The sequence below is a fragment of the Polypterus senegalus genome, chromosome 3 (genome assembly GCF_016835505.1).
Source record: "Polypterus senegalus isolate Bchr_013 chromosome 3, ASM1683550v1, whole genome shotgun sequence".
Classification (NCBI taxonomy): Eukaryota; Metazoa; Chordata; class Cladistia; order Polypteriformes; family Polypteridae; genus Polypterus; species Polypterus senegalus.
Window position 1 is genome coordinate 32473371 of NC_053156.1, and position 17264 is coordinate 32490634.

The 17264-nt window shown below is 38.6% G+C and overlaps 1 protein-coding gene across 2 annotated transcripts in view; it reads left to right on the top strand.

Moving 5' to 3' along the window:
* Positions 1-17264, top strand: part of acadvl (acyl-CoA dehydrogenase very long chain) — a 165612-nt gene that overhangs the window by 128758 nt on the left and 19590 nt on the right. For both annotated transcript variants that reach the window (XM_039746913.1, XM_039746914.1), the window contains exon 16: positions 10637-10709. In XM_039746913.1, the coding sequence (XP_039602847.1) occupies positions 10637-10709 (73 nt within the window). The remainder of the gene's footprint in view (positions 1-10636; positions 10710-17264) is intronic.

The following is a 17264-nucleotide window of genomic DNA, read 5'->3' on the forward strand; positions in this document are numbered from 1 at the left end:
CATCGTACCTTTGACTGCCGGTACAACAAGTAGTTCTGTGCAGGCATCAGCCATAGCACTGTTCTTGTGAAAAGAATGGAGATAAAGGCAATGAAATCAGAGAGGGAAAGGCAAGTTCATTGTACCATGCGAACTTCACTAAGAGAAAAAAAATGAATGATAATAATAAAAAAAAAAAAAACACTAACTTTTACAAGTAGCCAAAATGTACACCGGGTGTTACAGACTCAAATCAAATGTATGTTATATTATATTAATATTAAGAACAGCTCATTGACCTGGCAACCTTTTGGTTTTAAGGCAGCAGTTCTTACCTCTATACCATCCAAGAATACATGTTAACTTCCTGTTGATTTTTTTTTTTACTTTGGTTATATTCTTGAATAAAAACGCACGTTTATTTGATATTTTGACTTAAGTCTTCACACATTATACATCACGTCATCATTAGTACAACATAGTACAACAGTTTTTGGGTCTGCTTTAGGTATGTGTTGAGCATTTCTTGCATTTCTCGCATTTCCTTTCATCCTACACTTAAACAGGTCTTTGTAGACATGGAATACGCATGAAATGAATTTGTTCCAAATAACTTTATACTGGGAGAGTTTTTTTTTGCCAAGTTGAGCTCTGTCAAGAACGGGGGATGGGATAGCAGTTTGCTTGCTGCTTGTGCTGATCGACACATTTACAAAACAAAAGACGTAAATGGAGAGGTGCGAAGGAATTTAAGGTGGCCTGAGATTAAGAGCTTTTTTGTAGGCTTCAGGGATTCTTGTGTTACTGTTACTACTTTGTATGAGTATTTGAATAACTACATCATTGGTAGGGCATGTAAGCATTTGTGATTTTTCCCTCTACTGAACCCTTATTAATCTAAGGGTCTAAAACTGCATAAACTCCATATGTTAAGTTGGGTTAAGTGTAGTATACGTGCAAAATTTCATGAACATACTGTCAACTGTTTTAAAGTAACACATGGTTTAGGTGGTGTTGGCCATTACAACTGCCCAATAAAATTTCTGAAACCCTGTAAAGCCTATATTTAAATTGCATGAACAATAAAGTAAATGCAACATTTTGTGAAAACAAACATAGCTGTTTTTAGGTGGGCATAATTTTTGCCTTAGTCCTCCATCCCCTCACTACTGTTGTTTCCATCGAATCACTGACTTGGAATATGACCATCATTGTAAGTAGGGCCAAATCTAAACAATATGCCAAATTCATTACCATCACTTGAATTTTTTTTTGCATCATCATGCAGGTTTGGTTTTGCACTACCCCTCCATTACAACTCAGTTTCACAATAGAACTTTTGAAAGGCATTAAAGGCTACACTTTTAGTGATGTTAAGAGTAATATACATGCAAAATTTCATTATAAAATCCAATTATAACCACCATTCCCAAAGAAAGTTTTGAAACATCATATAGCCTCAATTTTAGCTGGTTTTAACTTTATTGGGCATAAAATATTTTGGAATAATGTGCAGTTTTTGGGTTATCCACCCTATTACAGCACCTCTTCCAGATTAAAGTTTTAAAATTCCATATAGTCTGTGTTTTGGGATGGATCAACAGCAACATATGTGGAAAATGTTATCAAAATCGATTCAGCTGTTTGTGCATGATTGGCTAAAAACAGAGATGTGTTCTCAGGGCTGAAATAATGCCCTTAGTGTTTAAAGAACATTAGTTGAGGTCAAACAATTTCAAAGACTAATAGGGTATTGTGATTTTCTTTATATAGATTTAACAAATTCAGCTAAAGTTATGCCTAAAGCAAGTTACGAATACAGCATTACAACAAATAAGGACATAACCGTACAGCATTCATATACTGAAGCATTCATATCTATTCAAATGAACAGTAGTAGAAAGAGTCATCCATAATGCTTTATCCTTCTGTTTCTGGGGTAAAAAAAAAAGGACATGGGGGGGAAAATGGTCCAGTAAACGTAATGGAGAATTCAAAATTCATATATATAATATAGAAAACATATGGGGTTATTTGGCAATGGAAGAGAAGAATACAAAAACTCCAGTTAACATTGTTTTTCCAGAAAACAGACCTCTGGAGAGCACATGGATCTTAGGAGTTCGCAAAATACATCTGGCTGACCAAATGGCTGCCTGCCATAAACATTACTGTTTATACCAACTTTTTCCAACTACTCTAAAATCTCTTTTCATGGCCAAAACTAGCAGTTTAGTCAAAGCAGCAGTGACTACAGATGCCATGAGAAGATACTAAGAAGAAAACACAATTTGAGAGGTTTAACAATGGCTAGAAATAATGCCAAATTGACAGTTCATTCAGCATATGCTGGATTTCAATGCAAACACTCATATGAGACATCTCTGACACTGTAATTTGATCCTGTAAATGTTTGCAGTTCCTACAGATAAGACCATATAGAAGGAAAACTCTTTGTTTATCCTTGGAATGTTTACAAGGCTAATGTGCTTTGGTCAAAATTCATAGTCTGCACTAATTATTTTCCAGCTTTGAATAAAGGCAGAGAAAGCCTTAGGCAGAAAATCGGCCATAAAGTTACGTCTAACGTTACGTGAGCATTGTGCTGAACGAGTTCCTCAGGTTGATCAGTGTGTAAGAAACCTTTTTGACAGTCCGTGATGAAGCCAACATCCTTCTCTCTCTGCCTCCAGAGTGTTTAGGCTAGCCCCGCAACATATCCGTCCCAAAATTGTTGAAATCTGCTGTTGACCTCTCTTGTACCCATGCTATTGTCCAACATGTCACTGTGTAAAAGGGAACACCTGCAGCTGCAGATGCCAAAGACCCTGAGCTTTATAAGGAAATCCTGCCAACCCAACCCTTTTGTCTATAGCATCTGTGTTTCCATGCCAATCCAGATGTTTTATCTTTTAGGTTCCTATGGTGGCCCCTAGTGTTAACATAATTAAAATAATGTATACTGTTAATAATTAAACATGTAGGAGCACGATGGCACAGCGGTGGCAATGAGCTGGCGCCCTGGCCAGTTATTGTTCCTGCCTATCTCTCTATGCTTGCTGGGACTGGTGCGACCCTGGATGGATGGAATAATTAAACATATATAAGGAAGGTTTTTCAATATTCCTTAAAAGTTTTGAAGAATAAGTGTTCTGAGCTCACAGCTGGTTTTACATTTAGTACTGATGCTTATCGTATGGTGATTGGTTACATGCAGAAAGAAAATGGAAGGACAGGAATTGGGGTTTGGTATGTTTGATAGAGACAGTACTGCTGCAATAAATTATTCTATCAAGGGTCATGCGTACATCCCAGTAAGCATCTTGCAGGAGGCAGAACAATTCCCAGAACAGGCACCAGCTCATTGCTACCACTGCACCACCATGCCCCCACATATTTAATACATGCTTTAATGCACGACGGCTTTTGTGACGGTATATTATCATATCACTCCCCCCATCCCCGCACCTCCAAGGTCATGTGAAAAGACAATTTCCTATCAGAGATTAACAAAATATATCAAATGAAAAAATGTAGCCAACCGAGTTAACTATTGAACATGACAATAACTCTGAAATTAACTGATGACAGTACATTTTTTATGAAAACAAAGCTTTACATTTCTGAAAAAGCCAACACTGTCATACAAATGTACAAAAATTTCAGTCAAAAGAAAGACACACTTTTTTTTTTCCCTTTTCTATCTAATGCCAAGTTGCTTTTCCATATAAGAAAGAAAAAGAGAAAAACTGATGATAGCGTTGGTAACTTTTAAAGTTTCTTGATGGTTGACATTTTTAAAAAAACTGAGTCGAGTCCGTTTTATAATGAGGCAGTTATAATTTTAAGCTTTGAAACCAATACAGTGAATGATTTGTAGTGATATTAAATCAGCGTCTAATGGATCAACACTGAGTTATCATTATTAATATCATTGAATACCGCCATTGAGGCTGTCTCTTGGAATAGTACATACATACACAGTATATTCCACGGTGCCTGGATTCAATTATCTAACAAGCTATCAAATGTATTATTGTGTGATTAAATGTCTATGAATGAAACCACTGTAAACCAAAAAATACAAAGAAGTAGCGTTCATGGCTCCAACCCAGAAAGTGGTTACAGCCATTGTGGAATCCTGTCATGCACAAAACTCACAAATTCTTGTTTCACAAGAGCAATGACATTGATAGACAGTGAAGATGATAGGTGGGACAACCAGAAATTGCAAAAGGGTCAGAATTTAAAAAAATATATCACTATTTGATTTCCTAATTATACTTCTTGTACAAATATTGTGTACCATGGCAATGCTGAGTGATTTCACTAGTTTATTTGTATACAGTGTGCAGTATTTATTTAAGTAGATAGAACAAAGAAATGTTCACCATTTACAGAGTGTCTCTGTGTGTGTGTCTCTCTCTCTCTCTCTCTCTCTCTCTGTATAATATATAATATATACAGTATAATATAATATAATATACGATTTTATGTGGTGTTTTTTGTCACGCTTTAAATCAGGCTTATTTTAAAACCTACATATATATTTTTGGTATCATTCTTTTCAAAGTTTATCAAACTTTAATGTGATGTTGTTAGATTTTTAATTTCTTATTCTATTTTTAAATTATAAACTAAAATATCAAGAACTCCTGTCCTGCAAGGCAAGACTTTGTGCCAAGAGATTTAACCACGCCCGGGGCTGGAAATGAAAGACAAAGAGTAGATGACAAAGACAGCTGCTGTTCAGGCTTTTAAGTGTTCGAAGCGCAGAGCAAGATGCAGGTCACGCGGCACAGCAGCAGCAGCAGCAGCAGCAAGCTAGTAGCTGATCGACCAAAGAGGACGTAAAAAAAAAAAAAAACTGTATTAGTTTCCCATTATTTCACCGTTTAAGAGGGGGTTTCGGAGAAGTGACCGCATCTCCTTGGGGTGCATTCAGCCCCCCTCTTCAGAACACAACTGGCATAGACGTTAAGTGGCTGGTGCGTAGAGCAGGCCGGGATGGTTGACGTGCAAAGTGAGCAAGGTGGTAAGCCTCCTAGTAAATACATAAATAGGTAGGTATTTAAATAAATATACACACACACTTTGGTCTGAATACACCCCAGAATAACTACCGTATTTACTCATGTACCATGCGCCCTTGTGTAAGACGCGCACCCTAATTTTTACAAAGAAAATCGCGAAAAAAGTTTTGCCCCGTTTACGATGCGCGTTGTGATTGTATAGGAAGTGTTTAGAGAGAGAGAGAGAGAGAGAGAGCGAGCGGCGAGTCTGCAAGCACGCGAGAGAGAGAGAGAGTGCGAGTGCGCGAGCGAGAGAGAGAGCGAGCAATCCCAAGCGGAAGAAGTAAACATTACAGAATTACATTTCCTCATGTATGACGCGTACCTGATTTTCTAATGCAGATTTTCGGGAAATAATGCGTGCGTGGTACACGCGTAAATACAGTATCAAGCAAGTAAATTAACACTAGAATTACCAGAGCCTACGAAAAAACTCGTAATTCCGTCCCACCTTAAACTGCTTCTTAAATCCCTTCACACCTCTCCGCCAGCGTCCTTTGTTCTCTAAATGTGCTGATAAAGAGAAGCTAGGAGCAGCCGGCTATTCCATCCCCCACCAATTTAGAACGTGCACGAATTTCTCTCAGCTCATGCCTTGATTGAGTATCTGGGAGTGAAGTGGAGTTTTAGAGTGGAAATAATAGATCGTTGTTTGGAACACACGCATTTCATGTCTGTTCCGTTTCTACAGTAATCTGTGTCAACACATTGTTAAAACAGAAACTTTTTTATATTCTAGTAGTAGATGACAAAATGTAGGCATAAACTATATAATGTATGAAGCCTGAAGTCCAAATAGCAAAGAAACATTTTCACAAGAATAACACAATTGCACTTTTATTCAAACATATAACTGCAGAAACAAAAAGCCGCCTTAACATGCGACATTGACACCAGTTTACTGTAACTGACTCCGTGGTTCAATAGATCAGCCCCGCTTGCGAATCAACGGGTGACGGGTTCGATCCTGCGCCCCTCCGTTTTGAGAAGTAAACTGCTCTTAGTCTTACTGTTTTAGAATAAAAGCATACATTTGATTTCAGTCCGGTGCAATTTATGATCTTTGTAAAGGTTAGCTTTTTTTTTTATTCACTTTTCATTCTCTCAGTCGCGTTCAGAATCAATCCATACAACCCCATCTGACACGGCTGTTTTCACTAAAGACGCGCTATAGCTCTGCAGTGTACCACGATGCATACTAACGCTAACCCCGGTTCTGACACACAAACGCTGGCGAAGCTGCCTTCTTCGTATCTCACCGTCACTTGCTTTTCTTTTTATTCAGTTTTATTGAGTGTTCCTGACAGTCCCGCATGTTGCTGTATGCTTTTCTTTTGTACTCCAGGACATGCAGAGGAAAGAATGGTAAAGACCAGTAACCGCGCTATATGCAATCATCAGACACTCCCCATCTGCCCGTGTCGTTCAAACACAGGAACATATATTGGTGTAAAAGTATAACAAAAGTGCACTTTTATTCAAGTGCACTTTTTCCATCGCCTTTTCCTGTAAGAAGCAATGTCTCTCTATGCTGTGGTTTCTATTACACACCTGAAAGAAAGAGACAATACATATGAACATATCCAGCATACAGCAACATGCTGGGACTGGCAGGAACACTCAATAAAACTGAATAAAAAGAAAATCAAGTGACGGTGAGATACGAAGAAGGCAGCTTCGCCAGCGTCTGTGTGTCAGAACCTGGGGGGCGTTAGTATGCATCGTGGTACAGCACAGAGCTATAGCACGTCTGTATTCTGTTTCTTTTGTACTCCAGGGCATGCAGAGGAGAGAATAGTAAAGAGCAGTAAGTTCGGCGCTATATGCAATCATCAGACACTCCCCATCTGCCCGTTGTTTTGTTATACTTTTCAATACTTTTATACTGCTCAAGCGGGCATGCTCAAAAATACACGTGTAATGCCACGAAAAGTGCACGCAGACACTTCATTTCGCAAACAAAACAAGTGCACTTTTATTCAAAACTACCTGTATAACCGAAGAAAAAGAAAGCAAGTTACAGTAGGCGATTGATCGACATCTTGCATGGTGCAATGCTAAGAAGTGCAGATTTTCATTCCGTGCTATATAAAATCATCACATTCAAATATTAACAGTTCCCACACACCCAAGGACCATCCTTCCTACATTTACGACCGTGTACTTGTTGCCGTGTACACACCTCTCTGTGCTATGGTTTCTATTACACTGAATGAGCACCTGACACTGTACTTTCTTCCCTGGGGAAGGTCCGCATCAGAGAATTTCCAGTTCCTGCATAAATTCACACCCGATCTGACGCTGTTCGTTTTCAAATAATATTGCATTAGTGCGATTATATTTTCACATATATTGTCTCTTTCTTTCAGGTGTGTAATAGAAACCACAGCATAGAGAGAAGTGTGTACACTGCTTCTTACAGGAAAAGGCGATGGAAAAAGTGCACTTGAATAAAAGTGCACTTTTGTTATACTTTTACACCAATATATGTTCCTGTGTTTGAGCGACACGGGCAGATGGGGAGTGTCTGATGATTGCATATAGCGCCGAAGTTACTGGTCTTTACCATTCTCTCCTCTGCATGTCCTGGAGTACAAAAGAAAAGCATACAGCAACATGGGGACTGGCAGGAACACTCAATAAAACTGAATAAAAGAAAAGCAAGTGACGGTGAGACACGAAGAAGGCAGCTTCGCCAGCGTTTGTGTGTCAGAACCGGTTAGCGTTAGTATGCATCGTGGTACACTGCAGAGCTATAGCGCCTTTAGTGAAAACAGCCGTGTCAGATGGGGTTGTATGAATTGATTCTGAACGCGACTGAGAGAGTGAAAAGTGAATAAAAAAAAAAAAGCTAACCTTTACAAAGATCATAAATTGCACCGGACTGAAATCAAATGTATGCTTTTATTCTAAAACAGTAAGACTAAGAGCAGTTTACTTCTCAAAACGGAGGGGCACAGGATCGAACCGTCACCCTTGATTCAAGCGGGGCTGATCTATTGAACCACAGAGTCAGTTACAGTAAACTGGTGTCAATGTCGCATGTTAAGGCGGCTTTTTGTTTCTGCAGTTATATGTTTGAATAAAAGTGCAATTGTGTTATTCTTGTGAAAATGTTTCTTTGCTATTTGGACTTCAGGCTTCATACATTATATAGTTTATGCCTACATTGTGTCATCTACTACTAGAATATAAAAAAAGTTTCTGTTTTAACAATGTGTTGACACAGATTACTGTAGAAACGGAACAGACATGAAATGCGTGTGTTCCAAACAACAATCTATTATTTCCACTCTAAAACTCCACTTCACTCCCAGATACTCAATCAAGGCATGAGCTGAGAGAAGTTCGTGCACGTTCTAAATTGGTGGGGGATGGAATAGCCGGCTGCTCTTTATCAGCACATTTAGAAGACAAAGGGCGCTGGCGGAGAGGTGTGAAGGGATTTAAGAAGCAGTTTAAGGTGGGACGGAATTACGAGTTTTTTCGTAGGCTCTGGTAATTCTAGTGTTAAAAATAAAGAAAACTACAGGCTTGTTTAGTGTATTTCACATTTGTCAATGGGACAACATAGTGGGCCTGTAAGGAGACCAGGGTTCGCATCCTGGGTTCTCCCTGCATGGAATTTCCATGTTCTCTCTGTGTGGGCTTCCTCTGGGTGCTCTGGTTTCCTCCCACATTCCAAAGACATGCAGGTTAGGTGAATTGGCAATACTAAACTGGCCCTAGTTTGTGTTCTTGGTGTGTGGATGTGTGTGCACCCTGAGATGAACTGTCTCCCTGTCCAGTGTTTGTTCCCTGCCATGTGTCCTTTGCTAGCTGGGATAGGCTCCAGCAGACTCCGGTGACCCTATTAAGGACAAAGCGGGTTGGAAGATGACTGACATCTGTCAGTATATATTTATTATAGTGCATTTCACATCTCTTTATCTGTGAAATAGTTCACTTTAGATATTTGAAATTTTTACATATATGTGACTTTATATATCTCTCCACATATACAGGTATATTTCATAAATATATATATCTTTATCTTTTACTTTCAAAGTCCATTACAGCCCTGAAGAATATTATATTCTGGCCCATATACACCAGCCAAAAAATAAAACAGGAACCAAGCAACTCTCAATAGGAAACAAATCAGATCTGATAAAACTCACTTTAAAAATATACACTCTAATGCAGATAATGAAACAAGGAACAAATACCTTTTTTAAGGCACTATGTGTATGTTTATTAAGTGTATTTCATTATTTTCACATTAGGAGAAAATGTGGAAGTTGTGAGAGACTGCAGTGCACCGTGTGGCCTCTCTTTTTTTTTTTTTTTCTTTTTTGTCATTTGTACTGCCATCAACTCAAGAAAATCATGAGTATTTTACCTCTCGTATATAATGTTTGTAGTTTTCTCTCATTTTAGTTTGCTAAAAATTTGAGGTGAACATTATACACAAAGCATAATTTTAATTAGCTATTTTCAGTAAGAATGCAGGTACTTGAATTCATTATGTGTATAAAGTGCTCGGTTCTGTCTGTGATATCACTTCGCTGTTGGCTGGAGCTGTGATGCCGTTCTCCCCTCTCACTTCAGGTGCTGCCTCTCATCTTTTGCTAACTACTAAGTCCTCATGCACATTATACTGCATTATTATAGTCAGTAAATTTGACTTGATCGACGGACTTGATAGCAGTAGGTAGGTGGTCATGGTGTTCTTCCAGTAGGTATATCATTTTAATTCTTTTAGGGCATTGTCTAGGTTTGGTTCTGCTGCCAGAATAAACCACAAATTGTTTTTATTCTGAACTAGAGGCACAGGCTAGAAAATAGATGGATGGCTGATTAGATGTATATTACTTCATCTGGATAAATATTTTTGGCTACAGTGCTGTACTACGGTTCAGAAGGCAAGTTCAAGCTGCTGTGTGAGGCATGATTGCTTTGTTGTTTTTATTTTCTAGTGTATTTTGTTAGGATCGTATGACAAATAAAACATCTTCTACATCCTGTGTCTTTTTAATTAACATCTTGAAAAAACAGGAAATTATGTTAAAGCCGAAGAAGGAAAATCATTTTCTAAGCTACTAAAGCTGAAACGTTTCTGCGTGGTTTGTATTTTTGGGGTTGGATCACTTCCGTGTTTAATATGCTGCATTGTTTTTACAGTTGGTTAATTAACTACCTTTAATGCAAAAAGCAGCTTGTTATACTTATAGGTTTCAGGTGGTTATATTCGTTTTAAAAAGCACATTTAAGTCACATACATCTAATGCCACTGAGTGATGAGCCCCATGCATTCTGTTGCTTGTGTTGAGAATTCACTGGTTAGAGAGCAACAGCATACTGACTGCTTGGTTTATACTGAGGTGATGACCTAGCTTTGAAACTTTGCCCCTTATTCCTAGCGCAGTTTGGTACAATTGAAAAATACAATTATCAAAGCAATGGATGTTTACTGTAAACTGTACATTTTTAAAAATTTTGGAGCTCAATAAAATGGACTCATCTCATGACTTGTTTTCTGCCTTTTGCAAGGATGCACTGCAGTAATGATGACTATTATGTTTTTTTTTTTATCTAATTTCCAGGAAAGCGGGCTTGAGCACTGGTGTCTCTCTTGAGGGTGTGGTGCATCCAGAGCTGAATGAAAGTGGCAGACTGGTGAGTATCAAGATCAATGCTTTCCAAGAGCCCTACAGCTGTATTTTGATGAATATCGGTCAAGTATTATTCGCTAAGGACGATTACATTCTAACTTTGGGGTTTCTTTGAGACCTTATTCAGTTTGATACAATCAAACATTTTGTTTTCTCCACTTCTGAGTAGCCTGTACTTAAACAGATAATAAATAACAGATGAACTTATAAGGGTATTTGTTACAGCAGTGTTAGAATTTTCATGCTTAGAGGGTGCAGTGAAATGCTCACATTTATGTCCAAGCAACATGCAGAACTCGTCACCGGTCAACATGTTTAACAGGCTTTTGTAAATCCATCCATCCATTATCCAACCCGCTGTATTCTAGCTACAGGGTCACGGGGGGGTCTACTGGAGCCAATCCCAGCCTACACAGGGCGCAAGGCAGGAAACAAACCCTGGGCAGGGCGCCAGGCTTTTGTAAATATGATTTAAAATTTAATTACATGTATTTTCTAAAAAATGTATTATAGTGCCACGTATTTTGGGCTTTTGACAGTGAACAATAAAACTGTTTAGGATTTATGTGCCTACAGATTAGTGCCCTGTCATCTTTGTTTTTCAGCCTACCCAATACAAAATTTGGAAGCTGGTTGCAGATTAGGGTAATGCATACCAGTATCGTTGGTGACTAATACAGTTAGGTTCATAAATATTTGGACAGAGACAACTTTTTTCTAATTTTGGTTTTGTACATTAGCACAATGAATTTTAAATGAAACAACTCAGATGCAGTTGAAGTGCAAACTTTCAGCTTTAATTCAGGGGGTTGAACAAAATGATTGCATAAAAATGTGAGGCAACTAAAGCATTTTTTAACACAATCCCTTCATTTCAGGGGCTCAAAAGTAATTGGACAATTGACTCAAAGGCTATTTCATGGGCAGGTGTGTTCAAGTCCGTCGTTATGTCATATCAATTAAGCAGATTAAAGGCCTGGCGTTGATTTGAGGTGTGGTGCTTGCATGTGGAAGATTTTGCTGTGAACAGACAACATGCGGTCAAAGGAGCTCTCCATGCAGGTGAAAGAAGCCATCCTTAAGTTGCGAAAACAGAAAAAACCCATCCGAGAAATTGCTACAATATTACGAGTGGCAAAATCTACAGTTTGGTACATCCTGAGAATCAAAGCAAGCACTGGTGACCTGAGCAACGCAAAAAGACCTGGACGTCCATGGAAGACAACAGTGGTGGATGATCGCAGAATCATTTCTTTGGTGAAGAGAAACCCCTTCACAACAGCCAACCAAGTGAACAACACTCTCCAGGGGTCGGCGTATCGATATCCAAGTCTACCATAAAGAGAAGACTTCATGAAAGTAAATACAGAGGGTGCACTGCAAGGTGCAAGCCACTCATAAGCCTCACGAATAGAAAGGCTAGATTGGACTTCGCTAAAGAACATCTAAAAAAGCCAACACAGTTCTGAAAAAACATTCTTTGGACAGATGAGACCAAGATCAACCTCAACCAGAATGATGGCAAGAAAAAAGTATGGAGAAGGCATGAAACAGCTCATTATCCAAAGCATACCACATCATCTGTAAAACACAGTGGAGGCAGTGTGATAGCTTGGGCGTGCATGGCTGCCAGTGCCACTGGGACACTAGTGTTTATTGATGATGTGACACAGGACAGAAGCAGCTGAATGAATTCTGAGGTGTTCAGAGACATGCTGTCTGCTCAAGTCCAGCTAAATGCAGTCAAATTGATTGGGCAGCGTTTCATGATACAGATGGACAATGACCCAAAACATACAGCCAAAGCAACCCAGGAGTTTATTAAAGCAAAGAAGTGGAAAATTCTTGATTTTAACCCAATTGAGTATACATTTCACTTGTTGAAGACTAAACTTCGGACAGAAAGGCCCACAAACAAACAGCAACTGAAAGCCGCTGCAGTAAAGGCCTGGCAGAGCATTAAAAAGGAGGAAACCCAGCATCTGGTGATGTCCATGAGTTCAAGACTTCAGGCTGTCATTGCCAGCAAAGGGTTTTTAACCAAGTATTAGAAATGAACATTTTTTTCCAGTTATTTAATTTGTCCAATTACTTTTGAGCGCTTGAAATAAAGGGATTATGTTTAAAAAAATGCTTAGTTTCCTCAATTTTTTTCTTTTTGTTCAACCCACTGAATTAAAGCTGAAAGTCTGCACTTCAACTGCATCTGAGTTGTTTCATTTAAAATTCATTGTGGTAATGTACAGAACCAAAATTAGAAAAAAGTTGTCTCTGTCCAAATATTTATGGACCTAACTGTATATAACTAATTAGACCTGAAACACATAGCACTACTGCATGTTAGCAATTTTGTGTATTAAAGGATTGTCACTGCAAATTATTTTAGTCTCCTATTAATAGTACTAACATAAAAAGCATGATAAAATGATTTGGACTATTTAATGTATCTATACATTTCGTAGCCCTTATTTCCAGTTCATATAGCTATTCTAACAGCACTGGGTGATAGAATAAAACTAAGCCTGGATAAGGTACCATTCTAATATTGTGATACTTTGGAATTTCTTTTGACTTAGAAGCAAGTTGCTAAGAAGTTAATGAGTCAATCTGCTTTTGAATATATTTGCGAAAGCAGGTGATATGCTAAAAATCACTTTTTTTATTTGTGGATTTTTTTTACTTTATGTATCACGTTTCATAGTGTAAAAGGCCATAGTTTGCACACACACACACTAATATGGTCTTGTATTATGTACTCCAAATCTAGGATGATGTTCGTTCTGCACAAAATCATTTTTGTTCACTGCAATTGCAGTGAGATTTTCTCACCCAGTCCTTAATAAAACGAAGCCAAGCTAGACACTCAGAGATTTGGGCTTCACCTTTTCAGGGAAGAAGGCTGTGGGAGATGTCTTCCTAATCTCCCAGTGACTCATTTCATGCAGAGGCTACTTGCAGGAAGAAATGTAATTATAGAAAGTCCCAAATGTGTCAGTTAAAGAAGAGGAAAAATAAAACATACTTGTGCTGAGGGGAGGGAAGAAGAAACAAAGCAGATGAAAACCTTTTAGAGAACCTCAATTACTTCCCTACAGTTATTGTCTCTTGCAGTCTAGAATGGGGAATTAAAACCAGTCTTCAACCGATGTCTAACTGAGAGACACTTTCTCCTTATATATACACCACCAAGATTCTCAGAAGTAGCTAATTCCCATTCTCAGAAGATGTGTTTTTCATCCTACTATAAGCAGAAATGTCTGTGGTAAATGGGGGCTCGTGTTTTTCAATATGGTACTCCTTAAAGACCTCCTGAATTACTGGCTACTCTGATTCTTCTGCATGGCAGGCTTGCTTCTAGTCCACATCCCATCAGAGGTGGGCTCACACTAAAATCCTTATACCAGACCTTTTTTTTAACAAGCACACTCAAGAGTTAAGGAACATTGAAGTACTAAAATAGCATTTATTACTAAAAAAAAAAAAAAAACACTGTCTCCATTTGAGAAGTATAGTTTACAAAAAGATTAACGTTAAAAAATTCTTTGTTTAAAATTATGCCTACTGGTATTCCTCTGAAGCCTCACCCCAGTTTAAAATAGTAAATTAAAGTTTTATTTGCCATCCCCTGAGTATTGCAGAGTTTGTGTTTTATCCTCTGCCCTACTCTGACAGTTGACTCTGACTACAGCTAGCAGGATGTTCCGTTTTTATATATTTTTAGAACATGCATGTGAGAGGTCTTAAATTCTGTTGCCGGCAACATTTCAGTCTACTTGGCTTAAAGAAAACATTACAGATGAACCCTGGTTGTTATAGTTACTCAGTGTTTTTCTAGTCTTATTTAACATGAGAAACCAGTTTTTTCAAGTTTTGCTTTCCAAGCTGTTAGCAGCTAAGCAGTGTCTTTTAGGTGGATCTAAGTAAAGCAACCTGCTATTAGCTTTGTCAATTTGTCTATCATGAGAGAAACATTTATGTATGTATATATATTTATTATTAACCAGTAACGGCGCACTGTACGATAAAGTGCAGTGAATACAATTGACTTACAGTTTTTCATACTCTTTCTCTGTACGTTTAGCATTCGTTTGCTCAGAGGTTGATGTGCTTGCTGCTTCCTGAGCAGCTCTTGTTTTATCCACCCTAGCGGCCCGCTTCTTCTCTTCTGTCATCGGCATCTTTTCGTGTTAAAACTGATTAAGTCAGTTTTTGTGTTGCAATTACTTAGTACATTTTCTTTAATTTTTCATTTAAGCGGTACTTAAGTGTTCAATCTGCCTCAAGAATGATTTAAGATATGAAGAGGTAGAGGAAGCGACAACAAAGGTGGTAGGGATGAGAACGGCACTCGTACACCTGCTCTTCGCACTGCCAAGAGTTGATTCTACAATAAAGTAAAATAAAAGTGAATACAGTAATAAAAATCATCAACCTGAAAGCGGACAGTAGAGGTCACATAGTATATTTGTACCAAATGTCAGGTCAATAAGTCAAACGATTTGCAACAGGTGATTTAAAATCCTGGACAAACAGACAGCCACAGTAGCGTATTATATAAGAAGACTTGCTGATGTTCAATGCAGACTTTCTAATTAGAATAGTGACTATGTCTCAGTTTTCTGATTTTCCACCAGCAGTTAAGTTGTAAGTGGGATTACATCAGAGATCGGCTCTGAGGCCTTTCTAATTTGCAATGGTGATGGATAGGCTGGCAGATGAGATTAGATAGGAGTCCCTGTGGACTATGATGTTTGCTGATGACATTGTGATCTGAGGTGAGAGTAGGGAGCAGGTTGAGGAGACCCTGAAGAGGTGGAGATATGCTCTAGAGAGGAGAGGAATGAAGGTCAGTAGGAACAAGACAGAATACATGTGTGTGAATGAGAGGGAGGTCAGGCAGGGAGTAGAGTTGGCGAAGGTGAATGAGTTTAAATACTTGGGATCAACAGTACAGAGTAATCAGGATTGTGAAAGAGAGGTGAAAAATACAGTACAGGAATGGTTGGAGAAGAGTGTCAGGAGTAATATATAACCAACTGGTATCAGCAAGAGTGAAAGGGAAGGTCTACAGGACGGTAGTGAGACCAGTTATGTTATATGGGTTCGAGACGGTGGCAGTGACGAGAAAGCAGGAGACAGAGCTGGAGGTGGCAGAGTTAAAGATGCTAAGATTTACATTGGGTGTGACGAGGATGGATAGGATTAGAAATGAGGACATTAGAGGGTCAGCTCAAGTTGGACGGTTGGGAGACAAAGTCAGAGAGGCGACATTGTGTTGGTTTGGACATGTGCAGAGGAGAGATGCTGAGTATGTTGAGAGAAGGATGCTAAGGATAGAGCTGCCAGGGAAGAAGAAAAGAGGAAGGTCTAAGAGAAGGTTTATGGATGTGGTGAGAGAAGACATGCAGGTGATGGGTGTGACAGAACAAGATGCAGAGGACAGAAAGATATGGAAGAAGATGATCCGCTGTGGCAACCCCTAACAAGAAGAAGAAGAAGAAGAAGAAGAACTGCATCAGTCGGCAAAGTCAGTAGTAACAGTTATAATGCTCGGCAAAAATGAGTACACTATATTTGAAAATGAATTTTTCGGTGAACACCAGAACAATAAGCAGAATTCTGGCAAAACTGAGTTTTCTTAAACAACATAAGTCTGGTTATCAGCATTGTTAAGATAAGAACATAATAAATTTTATTCAAGTGTTGAAGTGCTGCAAAAATGGAATCACCCTACTACAAATTCCACCAAATGTAGCATTTTTTACAGCCTCCATAATTTTTAAGAACAGCTCCAACTCTTCTAGCTATCTTACTCTATTCTTGGAGAATGAGTTCTTTTAGAGACTGGGTTCTGGATGGAGAATGATGCTTAACATGTCTTTTCAGAATTCCCCACAGGTTTTCATACTGGGCTGAAGTCTTGTGACATGCTTGGCCACTAAATCACTTTCACCCTGTTCTTTCTCAGAAAGACAGCAGTGGTCTTGGATGCACAGTGCCCTTCATAATTTTTGGGACAAAGACACATTTTCCTTGATTTACACCTCTGCTCCACAGTTTAAAATTGCATATCAAACAATTCAGACATGATTAATATGTACAATGCAGATTTTCATTTCAATGTATTTGCATACAGTTTGGTCATATCCTGTAGAAATTAGAAAACTTTTTTTTGTACAGTCTCCATAGTTTTTGGGACAATTGGTGTCTGATGACCCACGGCATGAAGAAATGGTAGCATCTTCTTCATTATTTTGCAGTACATCTGTGAATTCATCGTGCCATCAATGTGCAAGTGCAATTCCAAGACAACAGCAGCACACGTACAGCCCCACAAAAGAACACTGCCACCACCACCCCTTAAAGTGGGTAGTATGCATTTTTCATTGTCCTCGTCACCCTTGCAACATCTTAATGTTTGGATGTCATCAGTTCTAAAAAGAGTTTCCTTTGATTCATCCCTCCAAAGTACAGAGTCCCAAGAGTCTTCACTTTTGTCTGCATGGGCCCTTTGCAAATGCTAAACTTCCTTTGCTGTGCATTGGTTTTACCAGTGGAC